Source organism: Coregonus clupeaformis, unplaced genomic scaffold, assembly GCF_020615455.1.
Source record: "Coregonus clupeaformis isolate EN_2021a unplaced genomic scaffold, ASM2061545v1 scaf0577, whole genome shotgun sequence".
Taxonomy (NCBI): domain Eukaryota; kingdom Metazoa; phylum Chordata; class Actinopteri; order Salmoniformes; family Salmonidae; genus Coregonus; species Coregonus clupeaformis.
The window spans coordinates 99,700-126,063 of NW_025534032.1; the positions used below are offsets into that span (position 1 = coordinate 99,700).

General features: G+C 43.0%; 1 protein-coding gene across 1 annotated transcript in view; it reads right to left on the reverse strand.

Annotated features, from left to right (window-relative positions):
• Positions 1-685: 685 nt before the first annotated feature.
• LOC121573544 (protein NLRC3-like) overlaps positions 686-26,364 on the reverse strand; it is a 58,111-nt gene continuing 32,432 nt past the window's right edge. Inside the window, 9 exon segments of the mRNA XM_045215997.1 lie at positions 686-1,283; positions 3,821-3,850; positions 3,936-4,068; positions 4,235-4,360; positions 4,520-4,779; positions 4,967-5,181; positions 5,314-5,378; positions 5,777-5,814; positions 6,424-6,473. Of these exon segments, the coding sequence (XP_045071932.1) occupies positions 883-1,283; positions 3,821-3,850; positions 3,936-4,068; positions 4,235-4,360; positions 4,520-4,779; positions 4,967-5,181; positions 5,314-5,378; positions 5,777-5,814; positions 6,424-6,473 (1,318 nt within the window). The 3' untranslated portion in view covers positions 686-882.

The following is a 26,364-nucleotide window of genomic DNA, read 5'->3' on the forward strand; positions in this document are numbered from 1 at the left end:
ATTAACCTATATCAGGCCAACACTGTACAATATATTCATAAAATACATTTCTGTGGTTTTAAGTTGAATGCCAAATTCTCAGAGCCATTTTCCCGGACACATTCACAGTGAGTATGCAAATACAGTAAGTACATTCCAATAACATCACAATACATGTTTACAATGCGTATACAATACATGCTTACAATGCGTATACAATGAAATTTAAAATCTAAAGTTTAAAATACACAGACATCAGGTAGGTAGGTGTGTTGGTGTGAGAGAGAGACAGAGTTGTATCAACATGTTCTGCTAGATAGGGGTCCATACCTAGGTACCTAGTGGAGGACTAACTGACCCTCCTGCTAGATAGGGGTCCAGCTAGGTACCTAGTGGAGGACTAACTGATCCTCCTGCTAGATAGGGGTCCAGCTAGGTACCTAGTGGAGGACTAACTGACCCTCCTGCTAGATAGGGGTCCAGCTAGGTACCTAGTGGAGGACTAACTGACCCTCCTGCTAGATAGGGGTCCAGCTAGGTACCTAGTGGAGGACTAACTGACCCTCCTGCAAGATAGGGGTCCAGCTAGGTACCTAGTGGAGGACTAACTGACCCTCCTGCTAGATAGGGGTCCATACCTAGGTACCTAGTGGAGGACTAACTGACCCTCCTGCTAGATAGGGGTCCAGCTAGGTACCTAGTGGAGGACTAACTGACCCTCCTGCTAGATAGGGGTCCAGCTAGGTACCTAGTGGAGGACTAACTGACCCTCCTGCTAGAAGATCCACACCTCCAGGAGGCTGCAGAAGGAGAGAGGCTGTGTGGCTGGACCTTTGGTTAGTTTATTGCTATTATAGTGGTCATGTTTGATTGACATTTTCTGTACATTTTTAGGAGCCTGAATTAAAGCAACAGACAACAAGAACATGTTGAACCACCCTGCCTGTCTATTCTGCCTGGTCTCCCCACACCCAGGGGTTGGCTACAACTGTTGTTCTGAAGCTGTGACCAAAGACAGGGGTCCAGCTCCCCAAGAAGGTTGATCATCCTGGAACATGACTCAGTTCCTTTTCTCAACACCATGTCGATGATGTCACGTGCCTTCTCTGCCCTCTCAGCTATCACCTTTACTGACTCCATTTCCTCCTGGTTGATGACTGTGTGTTGCAGGAGTCCGTCCAGCAGACCATCCAGGACAGGTCCTGACACTCGTCTCACAAACTCTGTCCGTACAGAACGCAGCTGCTGCTCTGCAGAACCAGTCAGACTGCTCTCAGCCGGACGCCCTGCCCCCAACACAGCACCTGAGAGAGTCAGGTTATAAAATAACTACATTTGTTCATTCACATTTCAGACATTTAGAAACAGACTTCTTTCAGAGTGACCTACAGTAAAAGTCTTCATTGTATTATTAATCTTTGCATTAAGAACACATTCTGTAACAATAACAACCTGCATCAATGAACACATCACACCACTACTGTTTCATTCATATTTAGGGTCGGTTTTCACAGACGTAGAAAAACAGGCTGGGGCATTCAGAACCAGGCTAATCTACATCAAGTCCTGGAGGAGATGGCATTCAGAACCAGGCTAATCTACATCATGTCCTGGAGGAGATGTCATTCAGAACCAGGCTAATCTACATCAAGTCCTGGAGGAGATGTCATTCAGAACCAGGCTAATCTACATCAAGTCCTGGAGGAGATGTCATTGGGGAATTCAGAACCAGGCTAATCTACATCAAGTCCTGGAGGAGATGTCATTGGGGCATTCAGAACCAGGCTAATCTACATCAAGTCCTGGAGGAGATGGCATTCAGAACCAGGCTAATCTACATCAAGTCCTGGAGGAGATGTCATTGGGGAATTCAGAACCAGGCTAATCTACATCAAGTCCTGGAGGAGATGTCATTCAGAACCAGGCTAATCTACATCAAGTCCTGGAGGAAATGTCATTGGGGCATTCAGAACCAGGCTAATCTACATCAAGTCCTGGAGGAGATGTCATTGGGGCATTCAGAATAAGGCTAATCTACATCAAGTCCTGGAGGAGATGTCATTGGGTTATTCAGAACCAGGCTAATCTACATCAAGTCCTGGAGGAGATGTCATTGGGGTATTCAGAACCAGGCTAATCTACATCACGTCCTGGAGGAGATGTCATTGGGGTATTCAGAACCAGGCTAATCTACATCACGTCCTGGAGCAGATGTCATTGGGGAATTCAGAGCCAGGCTAATCTACATCAAGTCCTGGAGGAGATGTCATTGGGGCATTCAGAACCAGGCTAATCTACATCACGTCCTGGAGGAGATGTCATTCAGAACCAGGCTAATCTACATCAAGTCCTGGAGGAAATGTCATTGGGGCATTCAGAACCAGGCTAATCTACATCAAGTCCTGGAGGAGATGTCATTGGGGCATTCAGAACCAGGCTAATCTACATCACGTCCTGGAGGAGATGTCATTCAGAACCAGGCTAATCTACATCAAGTCCTGGAGGAGATGGCATTGGGGCATTCAGAACCAGGCTAATCTACATCACGTCCTGGAGGAGATGTCATTCAGAACCAGGCTAATCTACATCAAGTCCACGAGGAGATGTCATTCAGAACCAGGCTAATGTACATCAAGTCCTGGAGGAGATGTCATTCAGAACCAGGCTAATCTACATCAAGTCCTGGAGGAGATGTCATTGGGGCATTCAGAACCAGGCTAATCTACATCAAGTCCTGGAGGAGATGTCATTGGGGCATTCAGAACCAGGCTAATCTACATCAAGTCCTGGAGGAGATGGCATTGTTCTTGAAGACAGCCTTTTATAATCAGGACTAGTCCAACAGTAAACCATGTCGACTGGCCCTCAAGCCATTGGTTTGTACAGTGCATTTGGAAAGTATTCAGACCCCTTAACTTTTTCAACATTTTGTTACGTTACAGCCTTATTATAAAATGGATTAACTACATGTTTCTCCTCATCAATCTACACACAATACCCCATAATGACAAAGCGAAAACAGGTTTTTGCAAATGTTTACAAATGTATTAAAAATAAAAAGACAGAAATACCTCATTTACATAAGTATTCAGACCCTTTGCTATGAGACTCGAAATTGAGCTCAGGTGCATCCTGTTTCCATTGATCATTCTTGAGATGTTTCTACAACTTGATTGGAGTCCACCTGTGGTAAATTCAATTGATTGGACATGATTTGGAAAGGCACACACCTGTCTAGATAAGGTCCCACAGTTGACAGTGCATGTCAGAGCAAAAACCAAGCCATGAGGTCGAAGGAATTGTCCTTAGAGCTCCGAGACAGGATTATGTCAAGGCCCAGATATGGGGAAGGGTACCGAAAAAGTTCTGCAGCATTGAAGGTCCCCAAGAACACAGTGGCCTCCATCATTCTTAAATGGAAGAAGTTTGGAACCACCAAGACTCTTCCTAGAGCTGGCCGCCCGGCCAAACTGAGCAAGCGGGGGAGAAAGGCCTTGGTCAGGGAGGTGACTAAGAACCCGATGGTCACTCTGACAGAGCTCCAGAGTTCCTCTGTGGAGATGGGAGAACCTTCCAGAAGGACAAGCATCTCTGCAGAACTCCACCAATCAGGCCTTTATGGTAGTGGCCAGACGGAAGCCACTCCTCAGTAAAAGGCACATGACAGCCCGCTTGGAGTGTTTTTTTTTGCTTTGTCATTATGGGGTATTGTGTGTATATTGATGAGGGGGGGAAAAAACTATTTAATCCATTTTATAATAAGGCTGTAACGTAACAAAATGTGGAACAATTCAAGGGGTCTGAATACTTTCTGAATGCACTGTAACTCATGTTTACTTACTTGTTGAATGGGTGGCAGTGATGTATTCATCTGAAAGATAAATAAAATGAGGTTATATCACTCTAAATAGCATCTGTTACATAAGTACAAAGTTATGATTGACATATGCTCCTACCTTGTGATACCACTTCTTTCCATGCAATCCTCTCATCATCACCGAATAACTCCATCTCAATGTCAACCCCTGTCATTTTCACAACCGCCCTGAAAAAGCTTGGTGTGGAGTCTCTATGTATGAGATGAATCTTCTGGAGAGAGATGGAGAGTGCGAGAGACAGATTGCTTGCAATGTAAACATATGTTTCTCATGCCAATAAAGCCATGTGAATTGAGAGCCATCGAGCGAGAGAGAGCAATGGATAGAAATGTGACTTAAAATGTCAGATTCATGTTCTTAGTCTATTAAAACTGTACCTGTGGATTGATGGCGGTAGAACAGGGAATGTTCAGTCTGAAGAAACTATTCAGTTTGAAGGCCTGCTCCGGTCTTGAGATGAGAACCCTTGAAGACCCTTGAGACTTTTCCTGTTGTTCCACAGCCTGCGAAACGAGGCATGAAATACACAACCAGTCAATGTATAGTCTTATTCAAACATTATTCAGAAAACTAGCAACAAACTATTATCTTCATGTTATGAGTGTCAACATAAACCGTACCACTGCTTAGTTAAGGTCACCTCTAAAAGAATGGTACCTCACCTGTATTTGGCTGGGGTTACTGGGGAACAGGTATAGGCGTGGAATTAGTGTTTGCTTTTTCACTGTCAGATAGAGCATCAGCTCACAGTGGACATCTACGTTCCGCGAAAAGATATAGCTCAGTATAACAGAGATAACTGAGAACTTGGGATGGAGAATCTTAGCATGGAATCTGGTGACCTCATGTACTTCCTCAACAGACACTCCATGTTCCTCTACATGAAGAATCTTCATCTCATTCCTCAGGGAAGGGTTGGTCCCTGAACAACACAATAAAAAGGAGACAGAAAGACAAATATTGGATTATTCATCCAACTAAAACACAAAGAATATGTGGTACCAGATCACAGTAAACTCAAACTCCCAGAATATTCATTTATTCATTCAGGAAGTGAAACTCCGTTACATGGAAATGTCTTTCTGAATACTATGTCTATATGGTTTTACCTAAACAGACAAAGTGTGGCAGATGAACTTCCTCCAGTTCACCTAACTCCATAGTGATGTCCAGCAATGGACCACCTTGTCCGTACTGCATGTCTTTCAGAAGTTGACTGTAGGGTTCCCAGTTCCTCAAGTGATACTTCAGAATGACATCTCTCTCACACACCCAGCGGAGCCCAGACACTGTGCACTCATAACGCCCTTTGGGTGTCCTGTGCCTGAGGGCAACAACAGGATATGGTAGAGAGGGTCAATCGTCAAATGGAGAGGTTGGATTAGAAGCCTATTCCCAAAGGTAATGGGGAAATACACTAGCAAGTGGAATGAAATGTTAAAAGTAGTTATTTTACCTGAACATTGTCACTCCCTGGACAGTGGAAGTCAAGGGTTCAATCGGAAGCCAGTGTGTGGAGTCCTGAACAAGGACAAGCATGTCAGTTATACATATGGGGCCAGTTTCCTGGACACAGATTGAGTCTAGTGCTGGACTTAAAGCATGATCAATGGAAGTTTCAATAGAAAGTTCTTTAAGGTCCAAGACTAGGCTTAATCTCTGTCTCGGAAACTGGCTCATTAAATGAACAAAGTAATTTATCTAATGTATTTATTCAATGTTACATGGAATGCTGGTGATTGATCCAATTAAACTGTCTAATGACAAAATATGACAGAAGTTAAAATCCTGCATTCCTACAAGCAGAACACAGGACTGTCTATATCCCAGTATGAATGGTTGGTCAGTACACACCTGGCTTTCAGACTGTGCCTGACTCCTGAAGGTATGTCAAAGTGAGAATTGACATTATGACTTACCTCAACATGGTCACAAGTCTTACAGCTCTGAGGAATCCCTGAAGTCAAAAGTAGTTGTTATTTAAAACGGACAATCTCATGTAATAATGAATTAATAAATATTAAACAGACTTGTAATAAAAATGAATGTAAGTGAGCAACAGTCTCAGAATGTACACTCATTATCATACCATAATCTGACATTATTGTTATATTAATGAATGTTTGTGGAAACAGGAAACAACATGGTTCTGGTCCATGTTTTGTAGATGTTGGGGGCCTGATTTCTGGTAGATCCCAGGATGAGAGCTTAAAGGTAGAGTCAGCTAAATGATGTTGTACGGGCAGCACCGCAGATATTGTGATGAGCAAGATGCCTGACTTCTCTCTCACACAGTATTTGCCCATGTGCACGGGTTCTCTTCACTCTCTTACAGCGTGGTAGCCACGGGACCAAAACAGAGAAGTTTAGCATCGCGCTCCAACGCCCTTAGTAGTTGTAGAAATTGACCCACTATGATGTTTACTTTGTGCATCTACATCATATTGCTGACTCTACCTTTAAGTTTGTTTTGACCAAATAGATCATGATTGTGTTCCTTGCCTGGGACTCAAGAACGCTTTAATCGTATTTTGATTGAAAAACTATTAAATCAGTTAACGCTCACATTTCTCAGGTCCAGGCTTGATACAACACTCTCCACCATGGTCTCTGGTGTTGGGAAAGCAGAAGGATAGACTGTGATTAAACTAAATACAACTTATAAAGGCTTTATATAGCATACATACAGTCTTCATAAGCAATACAAAGGGTGTATAAAGGGTGACAGAACAGCTCCCTATGTAGGGTGCATTGCCAAATGTGACATAACACTATGTCAACTTCCATGGAGTCAATACTGATGGTGACATTACAGGTGACATTGCTTATCTTGATGAAAGCCCCTAGAGACGTGAAGTCACCAGGTATCATTTTAACAGGTTCTGATGCCCTCTTGTGGTTAGAGTGAAACTGACACTACAGTGAGACATAGGAGAGGAAACATCTGTACATCCAACAGAACACATTAAAACACACCACCACTACTAATCTAACTGTCTGTAGGTCCAACAGAACACATTAAAACACACCACTACTACTAATCTAACTGTCTGTAGGTCCAACAGAACACATTAAAACACACCACCACTACTAATCTAACTGTCTGTAGGTCCAACAGAACACATTAAAACACACCACTACTACTAATCTAACTGTCTGTAGGTCCAACAGAACACATTAAAACACACCACTACTACTAATCTAATTGTAGGAATGATTCTAGAGGAAAACACATGATAAAACATTGCTATGACTCACCTTTGAATGTGTTGGTCATCTATCTGACACAGGGTCACTGAGGAGGAGTAGACAGCCCCAATCCCAAACCCAATCCCAGGATAGAGGGGTTCAGTGAATGTGGTGTGTTCTGTGTAAAGGTGTGTCAGTGTACCAGAGGAGGACACACTATAGAAGGACGAAGTACCAGCTGGCCAGTCCAGATACACTCCAACTCTGTTAGAAACAGGACCAGGGATGGATCTGATGACTCCAGGATGGTAAAAGTGATATCCACTGTCATAGCAGAATAAACACCAGGACTTCCTGTTGAATCCAATCCAACTGTCATCCTCTCCCTTCCTCTTCATTCCTTTGTACACCACACCAATGCCAGCCTCGTCAACACCCCTCTCCACCTCCCAGTAATAACGAGATCCAGATAAGACTTCTCTGCAGAGAATTTGGGGAAGACAGTCAAATCTGTCTGGATGGTCTTCATAATGCTGCTTCTCCTCCACCAATGTCACCTTCCTGTTCCCCTCAGACAGTATCAGGTATGGGTTTGCTGTATTTGGGTCCAGGGTGAGATGACAGGCATCTGTAGACAAAAGGAGAGTTTAATCAAACCACATCTTCATATAAAATGTTGTTTTGTAGGTAGAGAACAAGTATTGATTAGTTACTATGTTACTGTAGTTCTGAATATGTAGTTAATTAGGATTGAAGAGACTTACATTTCCTCAGCCCTGGTTTCAGCCTGAACTCTCCACCATGATCCACACTGTAGGAGAAACAGGTTATTGACTGACAGAGACCTAATAAAGCAGTCAACAATTAAACCATATTGTTGTGTTCTGGTGCACTATCCAAGTTCATTACTAGAGACATACAGGTATTCTATCCTACCTACTGCATACAGAAAGGAGTACAATTCATTACTAGAGACATACAGGTATTCTATCCTACATACTGCATACAGAACAGAGTACAATTCCAACAGGATATCAGAGATGCAGAAGAAGAGTATTCATGTGGTGATGATGTATGCTGTGTTGGAGTGCTAAGCCTGCTGGGTAAACGACCCCTGTATTCTACCATCATGTCCTCATGTTACTGAACCTACTACACTACATAGGACACAACCACTGCTCACACTATTAGGACATCTATTCTGACTTACTTCAGCTTCATCAGTTTATCTGTGGGATCCACCAGAGCAGCTGAAAGCAGTCCCCCTGCAGAGTCTCCTGGGTGATTGTAGCTCAGGTCCAGCTCTTTCAGGTGGGAGGGGTTTGACCTCAGAGCTGAAGACAGAGCAGCACAGCCCTCTTCTGTGACCAGACAGCCAGACAGCCTACAGAGAGACACAACAGCTGTCTAGGTTGGTGGACTGGTGTCAATCATCTTGTAGGACACCCATATATTTGTCCATGACACAAACATTGTCATGAAACATCAGATTTTCAGAGTATTTGTTTCACTAAGCTCAGTACCGACCGGACTGAAACAGCTGTACATTGCCCAGTGTGTGTAGTTTACAGTCTGGATCCTCCAGTCCAGCAGAGGGCAGTGTATCTCAGCTCAGTACAGACCTGAATGAAACAGCTGTACATACCCCAGTGTGTGTAGTTTACAGTCTGGATCCTCTCCACGAGGGCAGTGTAACTCAGCTCAGTACCGACCTGAATGAAACAGCTGTACTTACCCCCAGTGTGTGTAGTTTACAGTCTGGATCCTCCAGTCCAGCAGACAGCAGTGTAACTCCTGAGTCCTGCAGGTCATTGTCTCTCAGCTCCAGTTGTTTCAGTTGTGAGTTGGGTGAACTCAGGACTGAGGCCAGATCTGAACAGCAACCCTCTGTCAGACCACACTGACCTAGACTAGAGGGCAGAAGAGCAGATGATTAACAAATGTTTAAAACATCCACATAATAACTCATACTGAAGATAGTTAACTCACACTAGTGTCTGTATGTTGCAGAGTGGACTGGTTAGTCCAACACAGAGCAGCTCCACTCCTCTGTCTCCCAGGTCATTGTAGCTGAGGTCCAGTTCTCTCAGGGGGGAGTTTGGTGTCTGCAGAGCTGAGGCCAGAGTCTCACAGGATTCATATGTGAGTTTACAGCCAGCCAGTCTGGAGAGAGGAGATAATCTGTTAGATATACAAATCCTTCAGAATAATGATACTGTATACATAAACTCAATAGCAGAACTTACAGTGCTCTCTTGCAGGTTTTCACTACAGGCAGCAACCTCTGATAACCTTCCTCTGATGTGGTGTATGTCTTCAGGTCAAACTCCTCCTGCACCTCCTCTGACATCAGTAACAGGTAGGCCAGGGCTGAACATTGGTCAAGTTTTAATCTTGTTTCTGAAAGAGTTCCTGATCGCAGGGAGGTTTGCATTTCTTCAACTAGAGAGTTGACACCAAGTTCATTCAGACAGTGGAACAAGTTGATGATCCTTTCTGGTGAGGATTCCCTTTTGATCTTGTTTAAAAGGTACCTGACTGTTCTCTCAACTGTTTTCTCATTGCTCTGTGTTGTACTTCCTGTCTGTGTCAGAAGGCCTCGTAACAGATTCTGATTGGACTCCAGTGAGAGGCCCAGAAGGAAGCGGAGGAACAGGTCCAGGTGTCCATTCTCACTCTTCAAGGCCTGGTCCACTGCTCTCGTGTTTAAGTCATACAACGGGTCTGACTTCATGTCTCTGTACTGTTGTGTGATGACATTTTGGAGTAGGGTTGGAGTGGCTTCATCATAGTCATCATCTTCATCATCATCATCATCATCGAAGTCATCATAACCACTAGTGACTGCTTTGGGGGAAAAAACATTTTCCTTCTTGTCTCTGTACTGTTGTGTGATGTCATTTTGGAGTAGGTATGGAGTGTCTGCTTCATCACTGACTGAAAACGCTTCATAGATATCTTCATCGTCATCATCATAGTACTCTTCATCCGGGTAATCATCATCATCACTGGTGACTGCTTTGGGGGGGAAAACATTTTCCTTCTTGTCCAGACATGATTCTGAAGCATGCACTGCTGCTAGAAACTCCTGAATGCTCAGATGCACAAAGCTGTAGACCTTCTCTTGGTTCAGCCCAGATTCTTCTTTAAAGATCTCTGTACACAATGCTGAGTACTCTGATGCCTCTGTGACATCAAGGCCACACTCTCTCAGGTCCTCCTCATAGAAGATCAGGTTGCCCTTCTGCAGCTGTTGGAAAGCCAGCTTTGCCAGTTTCAGGATCATCTCTTTGTCTGACTGAGACAGTTCCTTTGGGTTTGTCTCTGTGGCTTTGTTGTACTTCTTGTTCTTCACAATGATTTGGATGAGCGTGAAGTGTGAGTACATCTGGGTCTGAGTTTTGGGGACTTCATCCGTCTCTGCCTCTTTCAGCATCATCTCAAGGACAGTGGCTGATATCCAACAGAAGACTGGCATGTGGCACATGATGTGGAGGCTCCTTGATGTCATCATGTGTTTGATGATTTCATTGGCCAGATTCTGATCTGTGATTTTCTTCCTGAAGTACTCCTCCTTCTGTGGATCATTGAACCCTCGTACCTCTGTCACCTGGTCAACACACTCAGGTGGGATCTGATTGGCTGCTGCAGGCCGTGAGGTTATCCAGAGGAGAGCAGAGGGAAGCAGATTCCCCTTGATGAGGTTTGTCAGCAGCACGTCCACCGAGGTTGGCTTCGTGACATCACAGCACCTCTCATTGTTTTTGAAGTCTAGAGGAAGTCGACACTCATCCAGACCATCAAAAATTAAAACAGTTTTGGTTTCCCCATCTTCAATGTTGTCAATCTCTTTCAGCTCTGAGAAGTAGTGGGAAAGAAGTTGCATCAGACTGTATTGGTCCTTTTTCAGGTTCAGATCACGGAAAGGAAGAGGAAACATGAAATGAACGTCCTGATTTGCTTTTCCCTCTGCCCAGTCAAGGATGACCTTCTGCACAGAGACTGTTTTTCCAATGCCAGCGATTCCTTTTGTCAGCACAGTTCTGATAGGTTTGTCTTGTCCAGCTAAAGGCTTGAAGATGTCGTTGCATTTGATTGGTGTCTCTTGTGTGGTTTGTTTCTTGGATGCCATCTCTATCTGTCTCACCTCATGTTCATTATTGACCCCTCCACTTCCACCCTCTGTGATGTAGAGCTCTGTGTAGATGTCCTTTAACAGACTTTGGTTTCCAATTCCTTCAAATATGTGTTGATACATGTGTTTCAGTTTAGCCTTAATGTCTTGTTGGACTGTCAGAAGAGTTTGACCTGTAGGAAAACAATGAGAGTTGGGACTCATAAGTTCATGTGTGTGTGTGTGTGTGTGTGTGTGTGTGTGTGTGTGTGTGTGTGTGTGTGTGTGTGTGTGTGTGTGTGTGTGTGTGTGTTTTAGAGGGGCCTTTGTCCCGTTCTTTGTAATATTGTATGAAACACAGTCTTACTTCTTCTGTCCAGAAGGTTGTGTGTGATCTTTAATGCATCCTCACTGTCCAAACTCTCCACTTCCTTATTGTCATCTGGTAATGGTTCCTGGCTGAAAGCAGGTGGCTGATCACTCTTCATTGATAGCAGGCTGGGGGCAGGTGACTCTGCTCTGGACAAAACAGGGAGGCAGATCACCTCATCAATATCTCATCAGTACCTCATCTACATCATTTCAACAAGTGTATAGCTGAACTCATAGAAGTCCTAATGTTTCTTTATAAAGCTACAGTCTGCAATTGGTAAATCGGTTTTTGGCCTTTTAAATGAATGATATAGGCCTACATTTGATGTAATTTGTGAACACTTTTCTCTTCATTAGTTTGATATTTTTAAGAGAACTGTATATTATACAATTAATCTCTTACCTCTGAAAAATTAAGTGTATCTGCTCATCTCTCTCCCCAGAGAGACACATTTTAGAGGCAGTGGACCCCATCCTCTCTCTCCCCAGAGATAATAATTTTTGAGTCACAGCTCACTCAGGTACACTAAGAAATAACAGAACAGTCAATATTTCCGAACATTGCTGAAGTAACATTAACAATGACAACACTTTTACTGTCAGTGGTCAAAGTTCAAACAGAGACTTCATGTTGCATTTAAACATGCACAGTCCAATATGTTATTAATTTGACTTGGATCCCCATTAGCTGACTCCATAACAACAGCTAGTCTACCTGGTTGGATCCCGATTAGCTGACTCCATAACAACAGCTAGTCTACCTGGTTGGATCCCCATTAGCTGACTCCATAACAACAGCTAGTCTACCTGGTTGGATCCCCATTAGCTGACGCCATAACAACAGCTAGTCTACCTGGTTGGATCCCCATTAGCTGACTCCATAACAACAGCTAGTCTACCTGGTTGGATCCCCATTAGCTGACTCCATAACAACAGCTAGTCTACCTGGTTGGATCCCCATTAGCTGACTCCATAACAACAGCTAGTCTACCTGGTTGGATCCCCATTAGCTGACTCCATAACAACAGCTAGTCTACCTGGTTGGATCCCCATTAGCTGACTCCATAACAACAGCTAGTCTACCTGGTTGGATCCCCATTAGCTGACTCCATAACAACAGCTAGTCTACCTGGTTGGATCCCCATTAGCTGACTCCATAACAACAGCTAGTCTACCTGGTTGGATCCCCATTAGCTGACTCCATAACAACAGCTAGTCTACCTGGTTGGATCCTCATTAACTGACTCCATAACAACAGCTAGTCTACCTGGTTGGATCCGCATTAGCTGACTCCATAACAACAGCTAGTCTACCTGGTTGGATCCCCATTAGCTGACTCCATAACAACAGCTAGTCTACCTGGTTGGATCCCCATTAGCTGACTCCATAACAACAGCTAGTCTACCTGGTTGGATCCCCATTAGCTGACTCCATAACAACAGCTAGTCTACCTGGTTGGATCCCCATTAGCTGACTCCATAACAACAGCTAGTCTACCTGGTTGGATCGCCATTAGCTGACTCCATAACAACAGCTAGTCTACCTGGTTGGATCCCCATTAGCTGACTCCATAACAACAGCTAGTCTACCTGGTTGGATCCCCATTAGCTGACTCCATAACAACAGCTAGTCTACCTGGTTGGATCCCCATTAGCTGACTCCATAACAACAGCTAGTCTACCTGGTTGGATCCCCATTAGCTGACTCCATAACAACAGCTAGTCTACCTGGTTGGATCCCCATTAGCTGACTCCATAACAACAGCTAGTCTACCTGGTTGGATCCCCATTAGCTGACTCCATAACAACAGCTAGTCTACCTGGTTGGATCCCCATTAACTGACTCCATAACACTTGGGGTCCACACACAACTAAAATACATTACAGACAGTTAAAATAGCTGACAGGTATTTCTTCCTAACCCTTTAAGACAGGGGTGTCAAACGTCCAGCCCGCGGGCCGGATCAGGCCCGCAAACGGGTTTAATCCGGCCCGCGAGATGATTAAAAAAAAAAAAAAAAAAAAAACATGTGTAAAGTATACAAATGCGCTGCAATTTTTCAATAAAATAAACTGCTGTTCCAATTGCGTCCACTGGATGGCGCAATAGCAATTATGTTAAGCAAGCAAACTGTTTATACCGGGGCAGAGCAAGTAGGTCAAGCACGTGCAGCCAATGAGCTACTTTGTTTTGCCCGCGATATTTATTACGGCTTCTACTTTTAACATTATGTGCTTTGGCACCCTCATTGCCCCAATATGTCTCTGTCAAAAAAGAGAAAAGTGGACACAGAGTGCAGAGTGTTCCAAGAAAAATGGTCATCCTATTTATTCACGGAATTGAATGGGAAAGCTGTATGTTTGGTGTGTTCAGAGCATGTTGCAGTGCTGAAAGAATATAACCTTCGTCGCCACTATGTGAGTCTTCATGCCGACAAATATGACAACTTTCAAGGACAGCGGAGATGAGAGAAGGTGAATGAACTGTTGGCGGGTCTGAAGAAACAGCAGTCTGTGTTTACTCACAGCCGAGACATCAGTGACGCTGCAGTGAAAGCTAGCTACCTCATTGCTAATGAAATCGCAGTGGCTTCAAAACCTTTTAGTGAGGGTGAATTTGTAAAAACATGCACGATGAAGGCAGCGGAGATTGTGTGCCCTGAAAAGCGGCAGGCTTTTGCAAATATCAGCCTGACAAGAAACACAGTTGCAGACAGGATTTCCGATCTTTCAGTGGATTTGGACAGCCAGTTGAAGCAAAAAGTAAAGTCATTTATTGCGTTTTCGGTTGCAATTGATGAAAGCACGGACATTACAGATGTTGCACAACTGGCCATTTTCATCCGCGGAGTTGATGACACATTGACCGTCACCGAGGAGTTTGTGGAGTTGGTGCCGATGACAGATACAACGACAGCAGCTGATATTTTTACCGCACTCGTCGGGCGCGCTGGACAGGGTCGGAGTGGACTGGTCCCGCGCTGTCAGCCTGGCTACAGATGGTGCGCCCTCAATGATCGGGAAAAAAGCAGGCGTTGTGACAAAGTTCAGAGAGAAAGTGCAATCTGCAAATGGAGGACGTGATTTTTTGACTTTTCACTGTATTTTGCACCAGGAGGCTTTGTGTTGCAAGTCATTAAAGATGGATAACGTCATGAAGGTGGTCATCCAAACTGTTAATTTCATACGATCCAGAAGCCTGAATCACCGTCAGTTTGACAGCCTTCTCAGAGAGAAAGACCACATCTATGGCCTGCCATACCACACTGAGGTAAGATGGTTAAGCCGAGGTGCTGTGCTGAGGCGTTTCTTTGATTTACGAGAAGAAATTGAACAGTTCATGGAAGAAAAGGGCAAACCAGTGTTAGAATTTCATTCTGCAGAATGGATGCCGGATCTTGCATTTATGGTGGATGTTACAGAGCACCTGAATAACTTGAACAAACAGCTGCAAGGGCGCAACAAAGTTGTCACACAGTATTATGACAGCATACGTTCTTTCAAGTTGAAGCTGTCATTGTGGGAGACGCAACTCGCCGGTGGTGATGCAGCTCACTTCCCCTGTCTGAAAAATGTGTGCGCGACCCAACATGTGGCAGACATGAAGCGGTTCAAAGATAAAATAACGGGACTGTTACGGGAGTTTGAGCAACGCTTTCAGATTTATGTTTTTATGTTTTTATGTTGATGTGCTATTGTTTTTAATTTATTTAATTTTATTTGTATATTTAACCTATTCTTGACTCTGTGGTTCTTGCACTTGTTTGGGGAACAGGATTTCATTATTTTTATCTACATTTCTGCCTGAGAAATGACACCCTGATATAGTTCTGTGATCTGTGAAACAGTTCTGTTAATCACTGAGGCATTGTGTGTTTGTGTGTTCTTTTTCTTTAGAATTTTCAAATAAACTTGAGGTGTTTTATGATTAATAGTGATGTTGTGCTTGTACTATTTTGGACACACTGTCCTCAGGCTCCAGCTTTATGTTGTATGTTGATCGTATTAAAACAAAGAATACAATCTGAAGTTGTTGTTTTTAAGTTATATATACCATGATTTTTCCGGTCCGGCCCACTTGGGAATAGATTTTCCTCCATGTGGCCCCTGAGCTAAAATGAGTTTGACACCCCTGCTTTAAGAGAATACAGCCTACACACCACTGTTTCTTGTTCTGGTTTAGTAGTAGCCTACAAGGTGACACGTATTGCTTTGTTTTGGGCAATTCTATGGTAACGGAATATATTTTGATTATATTGAAAATATATTTTGGTTAATGAACTACAGTAAGTGAAGTGGATTTACACCCGGTAACAGAATTACGGTAAAGGAATTTCATCATGGGTCCCTGATCTGTACTACACAGAAATGCATAATGATGATATGAATGTAATTCTCTTCATGGTGATGTATCCTAACTAGGTACACAAAGGTAGAAATAACCACAATCATCCTGTTGCATATATGGCTATTATTCTACCCCCAAAACAAGGCCGAATTTGGTTGGTCCGGACCAGACCAAATCTAACCGAATCTTAGACGTCTACGCATCGCGAAAAAGAATAGTCAAAATACAATCATTATCATTGATACACACTTTTTTATAACTTGTTTAGGTCGTTGAAGTTCAGACTGGAGTATTTTATTCATAAAAAAATTAATTATATATTTTTATATATATTTTTTTTTACTCAGACACCCGTGACCCATTCAGAACCATTTGGGTTGCGACCCACATTATACTGTCCTCTAGTGTACTGAACTCTAATCTACTGTACTATACTGATATGTACTGTGCTGTCCAAACTCGTGAAACATAGACGTCTAGGATTGGTTCAGATTTAGTCCGGACAAAAAAATCTACGTCTGCGGACATTGAAATGAAGGACGGTCCGAGCCGGCCCAAAAAACACGTATTGCTTTGTTTTGGGCAATTCTACGGTAACGGAATATATTTTGATTATATTGAAAATATATTTTGGTTAATGAACTATGTGGACGTTGAAATCAAGGCCAGGGCAGACTGACCAAATTTCAACGTCCATGGAAGTCCGGTGTTGGTCGGTGCTCAGTGTATGCGGATGCTGGTTACAGTAGATGGGAAGAGAGGGGGCTCATGGGTAGGTGTCAGTAAGAGCCGGGAGAGGAGACATTAACTGGAGACAGAAGAGAGAGGCAAAGAGAGAGAGAGGGAGGGGTAACATTACCTGGAGAGAGAAGAGAGAGGCAAAGAGAGAGAGAGAGAGAGAGAGAGAGAGGGGTGACATTACCTGGAGAGAGAAGAGAGAGGCAAAGAGAGAGAGAGAGAGGGGTAACATTACCTGGAGAGAGAAGAGAGAGAGAGAGAGGGAGGGGTAACATTACCTGGAGAGAGAAGAGAGAGAGAGAGAGAGGGAGGGGTAACATTACCTGGAGAGAGAAGAGAGAGAGAGAGAGAGGGCGGGGGTAACATTACCTGGAGAGAGAAGAGAGAGGCAAAGAGAGAGAGAGAGAGGTAACATTACCTGGAGAGAGAAGAGAGAGGCAAAGAGAGAGAGAGAGAGAGAGAGAGAGAGAGAGAGAGAGAGAGAGAGAGAGAGAGAGAGAGAGAGAGAGAGAGAGAGAGAGAGAGGGGTTGTCCAGACAGTGTTCACACTCTCGATCTGACCACCAGACCAAGCTTATTATAGTTTGGTGTTTTTATATTAGTTCTTTCTATTCGTATTTCGATATTTATTTGAAATTCAGTTTAGTTTCAAACTTGATTTACTCGTTTCTATTCAGTTTTAGTTTGACAAAAACATTTTCTATTTTTGTTTTTAAATGATTTAGTTTCAGTTTCAGTGTGAGGGACAGGAAGTATCCATGTTGGAGGCTAAGAGCCATTTATGTTTTGTCTGTCGCCAAGACAACACAGTACAGAAGAAAGGCAGAAACTGCTGCTCCAATAGAAATCCCCCATCACACTTGTAGGCGATGTCATGGCGACGGTGGCTGGCTAAACCAACGCAGAAACACGTCATCTGGTCTAATGGTCGTCTCGCACCAAACTGTGCATGTGCAGGCCTTCAAAATCAAAAGCACTCCTTCGATATAAAGTTGTTTTTGACAAAAAATGAAAACGTATCAGTTTGTCACTTTCACGAGGCTGTAGTAACAACAGGACATTGGCTCTAATCTGTGCTGTGCCTTTGCATTTAGAGAAGATGAACAACTACTGAAGACATTGGCTCTAATCTGTGCTGTACCTTTACATTTAGAGAAAATGAACAACTACTGAAGACATTGGCTCTAATCTGTGCTGTGCCTTTACATTTAGAGAAGATGAACAACTACTGAAGACATTGGCTCTAATCTGTGCTGTGCCTTTACATTTAGAGAAGATGAACAACTACTGAAGACATTGGCTCTAATCTGTGCTGTGCCTTTACATTTAGAGGAGATTAACAACTACTGAAGACATTGGCTCTAATCTGTGCTGTGCCTTTACATTTAGAGAAGATTAACAACTACTGAAGACATTGTCTCTAATCTGTGCTGTGCCTTTACATTTAGAGGAGATTAACAACTACTGAAGACATTGGCTCTAATCTGTGCTGTGCCTTTACATTTAGAGAAGATGAACAACTACTGAAGACATTGGCTCTAATCTGTGCTGTGCCTTTACATTTAGAGGAGATTAACAACTACTGAAGACATTGGCTCTAATCTGTGCTGTGCCTTTGCATTTAGAGAAGATTAACAACTACTGAAGACATTGGCTCTAATCTGTGCTGTGCCTTTACATTTAGAGAAGATGAACAACTACTGAAGACATTGGCTCTAATCTGTGCTGTGCCTTTACATTTAGAGGAGATTAACAACTACTGAAGACATTGGCTCTAATCTGTGCTGTGCCTTTACATTTAGAGGAGATTAACAACTACTGAAGACATTGGCTCTAATCTGTGCTGTGCCTTTACATTTAGAGAAGATGAACAACTACTGAAGACATTGGCTCTAATCTGTGCTGTGCCTTTACATTTAGAGAAGATTAACAACTACTGAAGACATTGGCTCTAATCTGTGCTGTGCCTTTACATTTAGAGAAGATGAACAACTACTGAAGACATTGGCTCTAATCTGTGCTGTGCCTTTACATTTAGAGAAGATTAACAACTACTGAAGACATTGGCTCTAATCTGTGCTGTGCCTTTACATTTAGAGAAGATTAACAACTAATGAAGACATTGGCTCTAATCTGTGCTGTGCCTTTACATTTAGAGGAGATTAACAACTACTGAAGACATTGGCTCTAATCTGTGCTGTGCCTTTACATTTAGAGGAGATTAACAACTACTGAAGACATTGGCTCTAATCTGTGCTGTGCCTTTACATTTAGAGAAGATTAACAACTACTGAAGACATTGGCTCTAATCTGTGCTGTGCCTTTACATTTAGAGAAGATGAACAACTACTGAAGACATTGGCTCTAATCTGTGCTGTGCCTTTACATTTAGAGAAGATTAACAACTACTGAAGACATTGGCTCTAATCTGTGCTGTGCCTTTACATTTAGAGAAGATGAACAACTACTGAAGACATTGGCTCTAATCTGTGCTGTGCCTTTACATTTAGAGAAGATTAACAACTACTGAAGACATTGGCTCTAATCTGTGCTGTGCCTTTACATTTAGAGGAGATGAACAACTACTGAAGACATTGGCTCTAATCTGTGCTGTGCCTTTACATTTAGAGAAGATTAACAACTACTGAAGACATTGGCTCTAATCTGTGCTGTGCCTTTACATTTAGAGAAGAGTAACAACTACTGAAGACATTGGCTCTAATCTGTGCTGTGCCTTTACATTTAGAGAAGATTAACAACTACTGAAGACATTGGCTCTAATCTGTGCTGTGCCTTTACATTTAGAGAAGATTAACAACTACTGAAGAACCTTTCACTTCTCTCATTGACTTCTCAAACCCCGGACTGGTCTGTTTGGTCTCTTTTCTCCATGTTGCGCCTCTGGGGTTAGAAACTCTGTGCCTACAGTGTATTCGGAAAGTATTCAGACCCCTTGACTTTTTCAACATTTTGTTAAAATGGATTAAATAAATAAAAATCCTCATCAATCTACACACAATACCCCATAATGACAAGGTGAAACGTTTTTTTTTTTTTTGTGCAAATTTATTCAAAATAATAAACAGAAATACCTTATTTGCTTAAGTATTTAGACCTTTTGCTATGAGACTAGACATTGAGCTCAGGTGCATCCTGTTTCGATTGATCATTCTTGAGATGTTTCTATAACTTGATTGGAGTCCACCTGTGGTAAATTCAGTTGATTGGACATGATTTGGAAAGGCACACACCTGTCTATATAAGGTCCCAACAGTTGACAGTGCATGTCAGAGCAAAAACCAAGCCATGAGGTCGAAGGAATTGTCCGTAGAGCTCCGAGACAGGATTGTGTCGGGGAAGGGTACCGAAAAATGTCTGAAGCATTGAAGGTCCCCAAGAACACAGTGGCCTCCATCATTCTTAAATGGAAGAAGTTTGGAACCACCAAGACTCTTCCTAGAGCTGGCGGTCCGGCCAAACTGAGCAATCGGGGGAGAAGGGCCTTGGGAGGTGACCAAGAACCCAATGGTCACTCTGACAGAGCTCCAGAGTTTCTCTGTGGAGATTGGAGAACCTTCCAGAAGGACAACCATCTCTGCAGCACTCCACCAATCAGGCCTTTATGGTAGAGAGGCCAGACGGAAGCCCCTCCTCAGTAAAAGGCACATGAAAGCCCACTTGGAGTTTGCCAAAAGGCACCTAAAGACTCTCAGACCATGAGAAACAAGATTATCTGGTCTGTTGAAACCAAGATTGAACTCTTTGTCCTGAATGCCAAGCGTCACGTCTGGAGGAAACCTGGCACCATCCCTACGGTGAAGCATGGTGGTGGCAGCATCATGCTGTGGGGATGTTTTTCAGCGGCAGGGACTGGGAGACTAGCCAGGATCGAGGGAAGATGAACGGAGAAAAGTACAGAGAGATACTTGATGAAAACCTGCTCCAGAGCGCTCAGGATCTCAGACTGGGGTGAAGGTTCACCTTCCAACAGGACAACGACCCTAAGCACACAGCCAAGACAACACAGGAGTGGCTTCGGGACAAGTCTCTGAATGTCCTTGAGTGACCCAGTCAGAGCCCGGACTTGAACCTGATCGAACATCTCTGGAGAGACCTGAAAATAGCTGTGGAGCGACGCTCCCCATCCAACCTGACAGAGCTTGAGAGGATCTGCAGAGAAGAATGGGAGAAACTCCCCAAATACAAGTGTGCCAACCTTGTAGCGTCATACCCAAGAAGACTCAAGGCTGTAAATGTGATATTTCCGTTTTTTATTTTTTATAAAGTAGCAAACATTTCTAAAAACCTGTTTTTGCTTTGTCATTATGGGGTATTGTGTGTAGATTGTTGATGGGGGGGGGGGGACTATTTAATCCATTTTAGAATAAGGCTGTAACGTAACAAAATGTGGAAAAAAAATCAAGGGGTCTGAATACTTTCCGACTGCACTGTAAATATGTTTTCGGGGGGATGCCACTCCTTGCCACTCGGGGGCAGTAATACATAAGGTAATGCATCAGGCGATAGGTCAGGTTAGGTTTAAATTATACATTGGTTAATGGACCAATAACAAACCTCTCTACCAATGGAGAGCAATAGTAATAGTGTATTTCTGTAGGTACTAACTCCGCCATGGTTCATTGGACAAAGCCTATGGGGAAATGAATGGAATTGATGTAGTGTGGTTGGATAAAAGGCTGTCAATAAGGTCTGTGGTAAACACAGGCTTAGAAGATCTTATACGTTTTGTTCTATGAGATCATCTTCATCAGCTAACGCCATTTTGTGAAATTTGAAGCATTTATGTAAATCAGACTTTTTTTTTTTTAAACACAAAGGCTTCATAATTCATAAAGGTCATGTTAACTGATTGATATCTCATAGAACAAGACATATCAAACTGCATTGTTGGTTAAGGGGCTTGTTAGTAAGCATTTCACTGTAAGGTCAACAACCTGATGTATTCGGCGCATGCGGCAAATAACATTTGATTTGATCTACTAAGCCTTTGTTAACCTCTGACCTTATTTTCAGCGTTTATCCCCAAACCCCTATTCTTTCCCATTCATTTTCCCCATAGGGAAATATACCATAGCTGAACGAACCAGAGGTAACTCATTTCCATGTTTTTTAGGCCTACAATCTGGCCAGCTCTATAAACAGCTAGTTTCCAGTGTTCCCCTCCCCACCTAGACCACTCGCAGACAGTCCTAAATTCTTGCTTGATAAATAGTTTTTTTTTGCTAAAAAAAAGCATTTTTTTTCTCCATTTGAATGGAAATCTATTACAGTAAAGTACTTCATTAATTGTTAACCAGAAATGATTTGATATTGATGTAAAAATGCCTGCATTGGGTCTTTAAAGCTAGAATCCTTAGTTGCTACATCCATTTTTGGACTATGAATTAATTATATACTGTATACTGATTCATTCTTGAAGTACCTGGTCAATATAATGGATAATCTGATAGAGCAGCCACTATAGTACCTGGTCAATATAATGGATAATCTGAGAGCAGCCACTATAGTACCTGGTCAATATAATGGATAATCTGAGAGCAGCCACTATAGTACCTGGCCAATATAATGGATAATCTGATAGAGCAGCCACTATAGTACCTGGTCAATATAATGGATAATCTGATAGAGCAGCCACTATAGTACCTGGTCAATATAATGGATAATCTGAGAGCAGCCAATATAGTACCTGGTCAATATAATGGATAATCTGATAGAGCAGCCACTATAGTACCTGGCCAATATAATGGATAATCTGATAGAGCAGCCACTATAGTACCTGGCCAATATAATGGATAATCTGATAGAGCAGCCGCTATAGTACCTGGCCAATATAATGGATAATCTGAGAGCAGCCACTATAGTACCTGGTCAATATAATGGATAATCTGATAGAGCAGCCACTATAGTACCTGGCCAATATAATGGATAATCTGATAGAGCAGCCACTATAGTACCTGGTCAATATAATGGATAATCTGAAGAGCAGCCACTATAGTACCTGGTCAATATAATGGATAATCTGATAGAGCAGCCACTATAGTACCTGGCCAATATAATGGATAATCTGATAGAGCAGCCACTATAGTACCTGGCCAATATAATGGATAATCTGATAGAGCAGCCACTATAGTACCTGGCCAATATAATGGATAATCTGATAGAGCAGCCACTATAGTACCTGGCCAATATAATGGATAATCTGATAGAGCAGCCACTATAGTACCTGGCCAATATAATGGATAATCTGATAGAGCAGCCACTATAGTACCTGGCCAATATAATGGATAATCTGATAGAGCAGCCACTATAGTACCTGGCCAATATAATGGATAATCTGATAGAGCAGCCACTATAGTACCTGGTCAATATAATGGATAATCTGATAGAGCAGCCACTATAGTACCTGGCCAATATAATGGATAATCTGATAGAGCAGCCACTATAGTACCTGGCCAATATAATGGATAATCTGATAGAGCAGCCACTATAGTACCTGGCCAATATAATGGATAATCTGATAGAGCAGCCACTATAGTACCTGGCCAATATAATGGATAATCTGATAGAGCAGCCACTATAGTACCTGGCCAATATAATGGATAATCTGATAGAGCAGCCACTATAGTACCTGGCCAATATAATGGATAATCTGATAGAGCAGCCACTATAGTACCTGGCCAATATAATGGATAATCTGATAGAGCAGCCACTATAGTACCTGGTCAATATAATGGATAATCTGATAGAGCAGCCACTATAGTAACTGGCCAATATAATGGATAATCTGAGAGCAGCCACTATAGTACCTGGCCAATATAATGGATAATCTGATAGAGCAGCCACTATAGTACCTGGCCAATATAATGGATAATCTGATAGAGCAGCCACTATAGTAACTGGCCAATATAATGGATAATCTGAAGAGCAGCCACTATAGTACCTGGCCAATATAATGGATAATCTGATAGAGCAGCCACTATAGTACCTGGCCAATATAATGGATAATCTGAGAGCAGCCACTATAGTACCTGGTCAATATAATGGATAATCTGATAGAGCAGCCACTATAGTACCTGGTCAATATAATGGATAATCTGATAGAGCAGCCACTATAGTACCTGGCCAATATAATGGATAATCTGATAGAGCAGCCACTATAGTACCTGGTCAATATAATGGATAATCTGATAGAGCAGCCACTATAGTACCTGGCCAATATAAGGACAACGTGGCAGGTTAGGAGAACTAACACAGCAGGTTAGGAGGCAAACTAACACAGCAGGTTAGGAGAACTAACACAGCAGGTTAGGAGAACTAACACAGCAGGTTAGGAGAACTAACACAGCAGGTTAGGAGAACTATCACAGCAGGTTAGGAGAACTAACACAGCAGGTTAGGAGAACTAACACAGCAGGTTAGGAGAACTAACACAGCAGGTTAGGAGAATGAACACAGCAGGTTAGGAGAATGAACACAGCAGGTTAGGAGAATGAACACAGCAGGTTAGGAGAACTAACACAGCAGGTTAGGAGAATGAACACAGCAGGTTAGGAGAACTAACATAGCAAGTTAGGAGGAGAACTAACACAGCAGGTTAGGAGAAATAACACAGCAGGTTAGGAGAACTAACACAGCAGGTTAGGAGAATGAACACAGCAGGTTAGGAGAACTAACACAGCAAGTTAGGAGGAGAACTAACACAGCAGGTTAGGAGAACTAACACAGCAGGTTAGGAGAACTAACACAGCAAGTTAGGAGGAGAACTAACACAGCAGGTTAGGAGAAGTAACACAGCAGGTTAGGAGGAGAACTAACACAGCAGGTTAGGAGGAGAACTAACACAGCAGGTTAGGAGGAGAACTATCACAGCAGGTTAGGAGGAGAACTAACACAGCAGGTTAGGAAGAGAACTAACACAGCAGGTTAGGAGAACTAACACAGCAGGTTAGGAGGAGAACTAACACAGCAAGTTAGGAGGAGAACTAACACAGCAGGTTAGGAGAACTAACACAGCAGGTTAGGAGAAGTAACACAGCAGGTTAGGAGAACTAACACAGCAGGTTAGGAGGAGAACTAACACAGCAGGTTAGGAGGAGAACTAACACAGCAGGTTAGGAGAAGTAACACAGCAGGTTAGGAGAATGAACACAGCAGGTTAGGAGAACTAACACAGCAGGTTAGGAGGAGAACTAACACAGCAGGTTAGGAGAACTAACACAGCAGGTTAGGAGAACTAACACAGCAGGTTAGGAGAACTAACACAGCAGGTTAGGAGAACTAACACAGCAGGTTAGGAGGAAAACTAACACAGCAGGTTAGGAGAACTAACACAGCAGGTTAGGAGGAGAACTAACACAGCAAGTTAGGAGGAGAACTAACACAGCAGGTTAGGAGAACTAACACAGCAGGTTAGGAGAACTAACACAGCAGGTTAGGAGAACTAACACAGCAGGTTAGGAGAACTAACACAGCAGGTTAGGAGAACTAACACAGCAGGTTAGGAGAACTAACACAGCAGGTTAGGAGAACTATCACAGCAGGTTAGGAGAACTAACACAGCAGGTTAGGAGGAGAACTAACACAGCAGGTTAGGAGGAGAACTAACACAGCAAGTTAGGAGGAGAACTAACACAGCAGGTTAGGAGGAGAACTAACACAGCAAGTTAGGAGGAGAACTAACACAGCAGGTTAGGAGAACTAACACAGCAGGTTAGGAGGAAAACTAACACAGCAGGTTAGGAGAACTAACACAGCAGGTTAGGAGAACTAACACAGCAGGTTAGAAGAACTAACACAGCAGGTTAGGATGAGAACTAACACAGCAGGTTAGGATGAGAACTATCACAGCAGGTTAGGAGAACTAACACAGCAGGTTAGGAGAACTAACACAGCAGGTTAGGAGAACTAACACAGCAGGTTAGGAGGAGAACTATCACAGCAGGTTAGGAGAACTAACACAGCAGGTTAGGAGACTGAGATTAAGGTTAGGAAAAGGGTCAGGCTTAGCTAAAATGCTACATTTGTCAACAACTGTTGTCCCCAACGCAACCACTAGACAGAGCTGTAGGCCTACTCCATCTAGCCACAACGGTAGAAATGTAAACAAACCATCGGAGTTGTGCCTGTTGCCATAGAAATAGAGGACTCATCAGGGATATAACCGGTTTTAGCATGGACATTGCGCTTGAGGCTTTCCACCATTTTAAAGTAGTCAACTGGATGGGGATTCCTGTGAGTTGGGAGCAATCAGCCAATGAAGAAGAAGAAAATGTACTACTTTAAAATGGAGATAGCCTGAATGGCTCTGCCCATGCTGTCCCAGATGCTATAATGGCACAGATACAAAGATGAGTCCCTTTATCTCTATGGCCTGTTGTTCACACACATATCTGCCCTCTCATTGGCTAGATGGTCCCATCGGCTCTCGCCTCCTCCCGCCTGCCTTCCATCTTTGAGGACATGCATCCTCCCGCATGCCTTCCATCTTTGAGGACATGCATCCTCCCGCCTGCCTTCCATCTTTGAGGACATGCATTTCCGTTGTTAGAGCGGTCACTTGAGTATCTTCTCAATATAATAGACAATCTTTGCTTGTATGCAGGAACATTGGTACATTGTGGGAGGCTGTCTAGACTCTAGAGAGACTACTGATGAACAAGCTAGCCCTATTTGAAACATCGCCATCTCCTGGCAGCATTTACCAGACAGATTCAGAAGCTTGAAAAC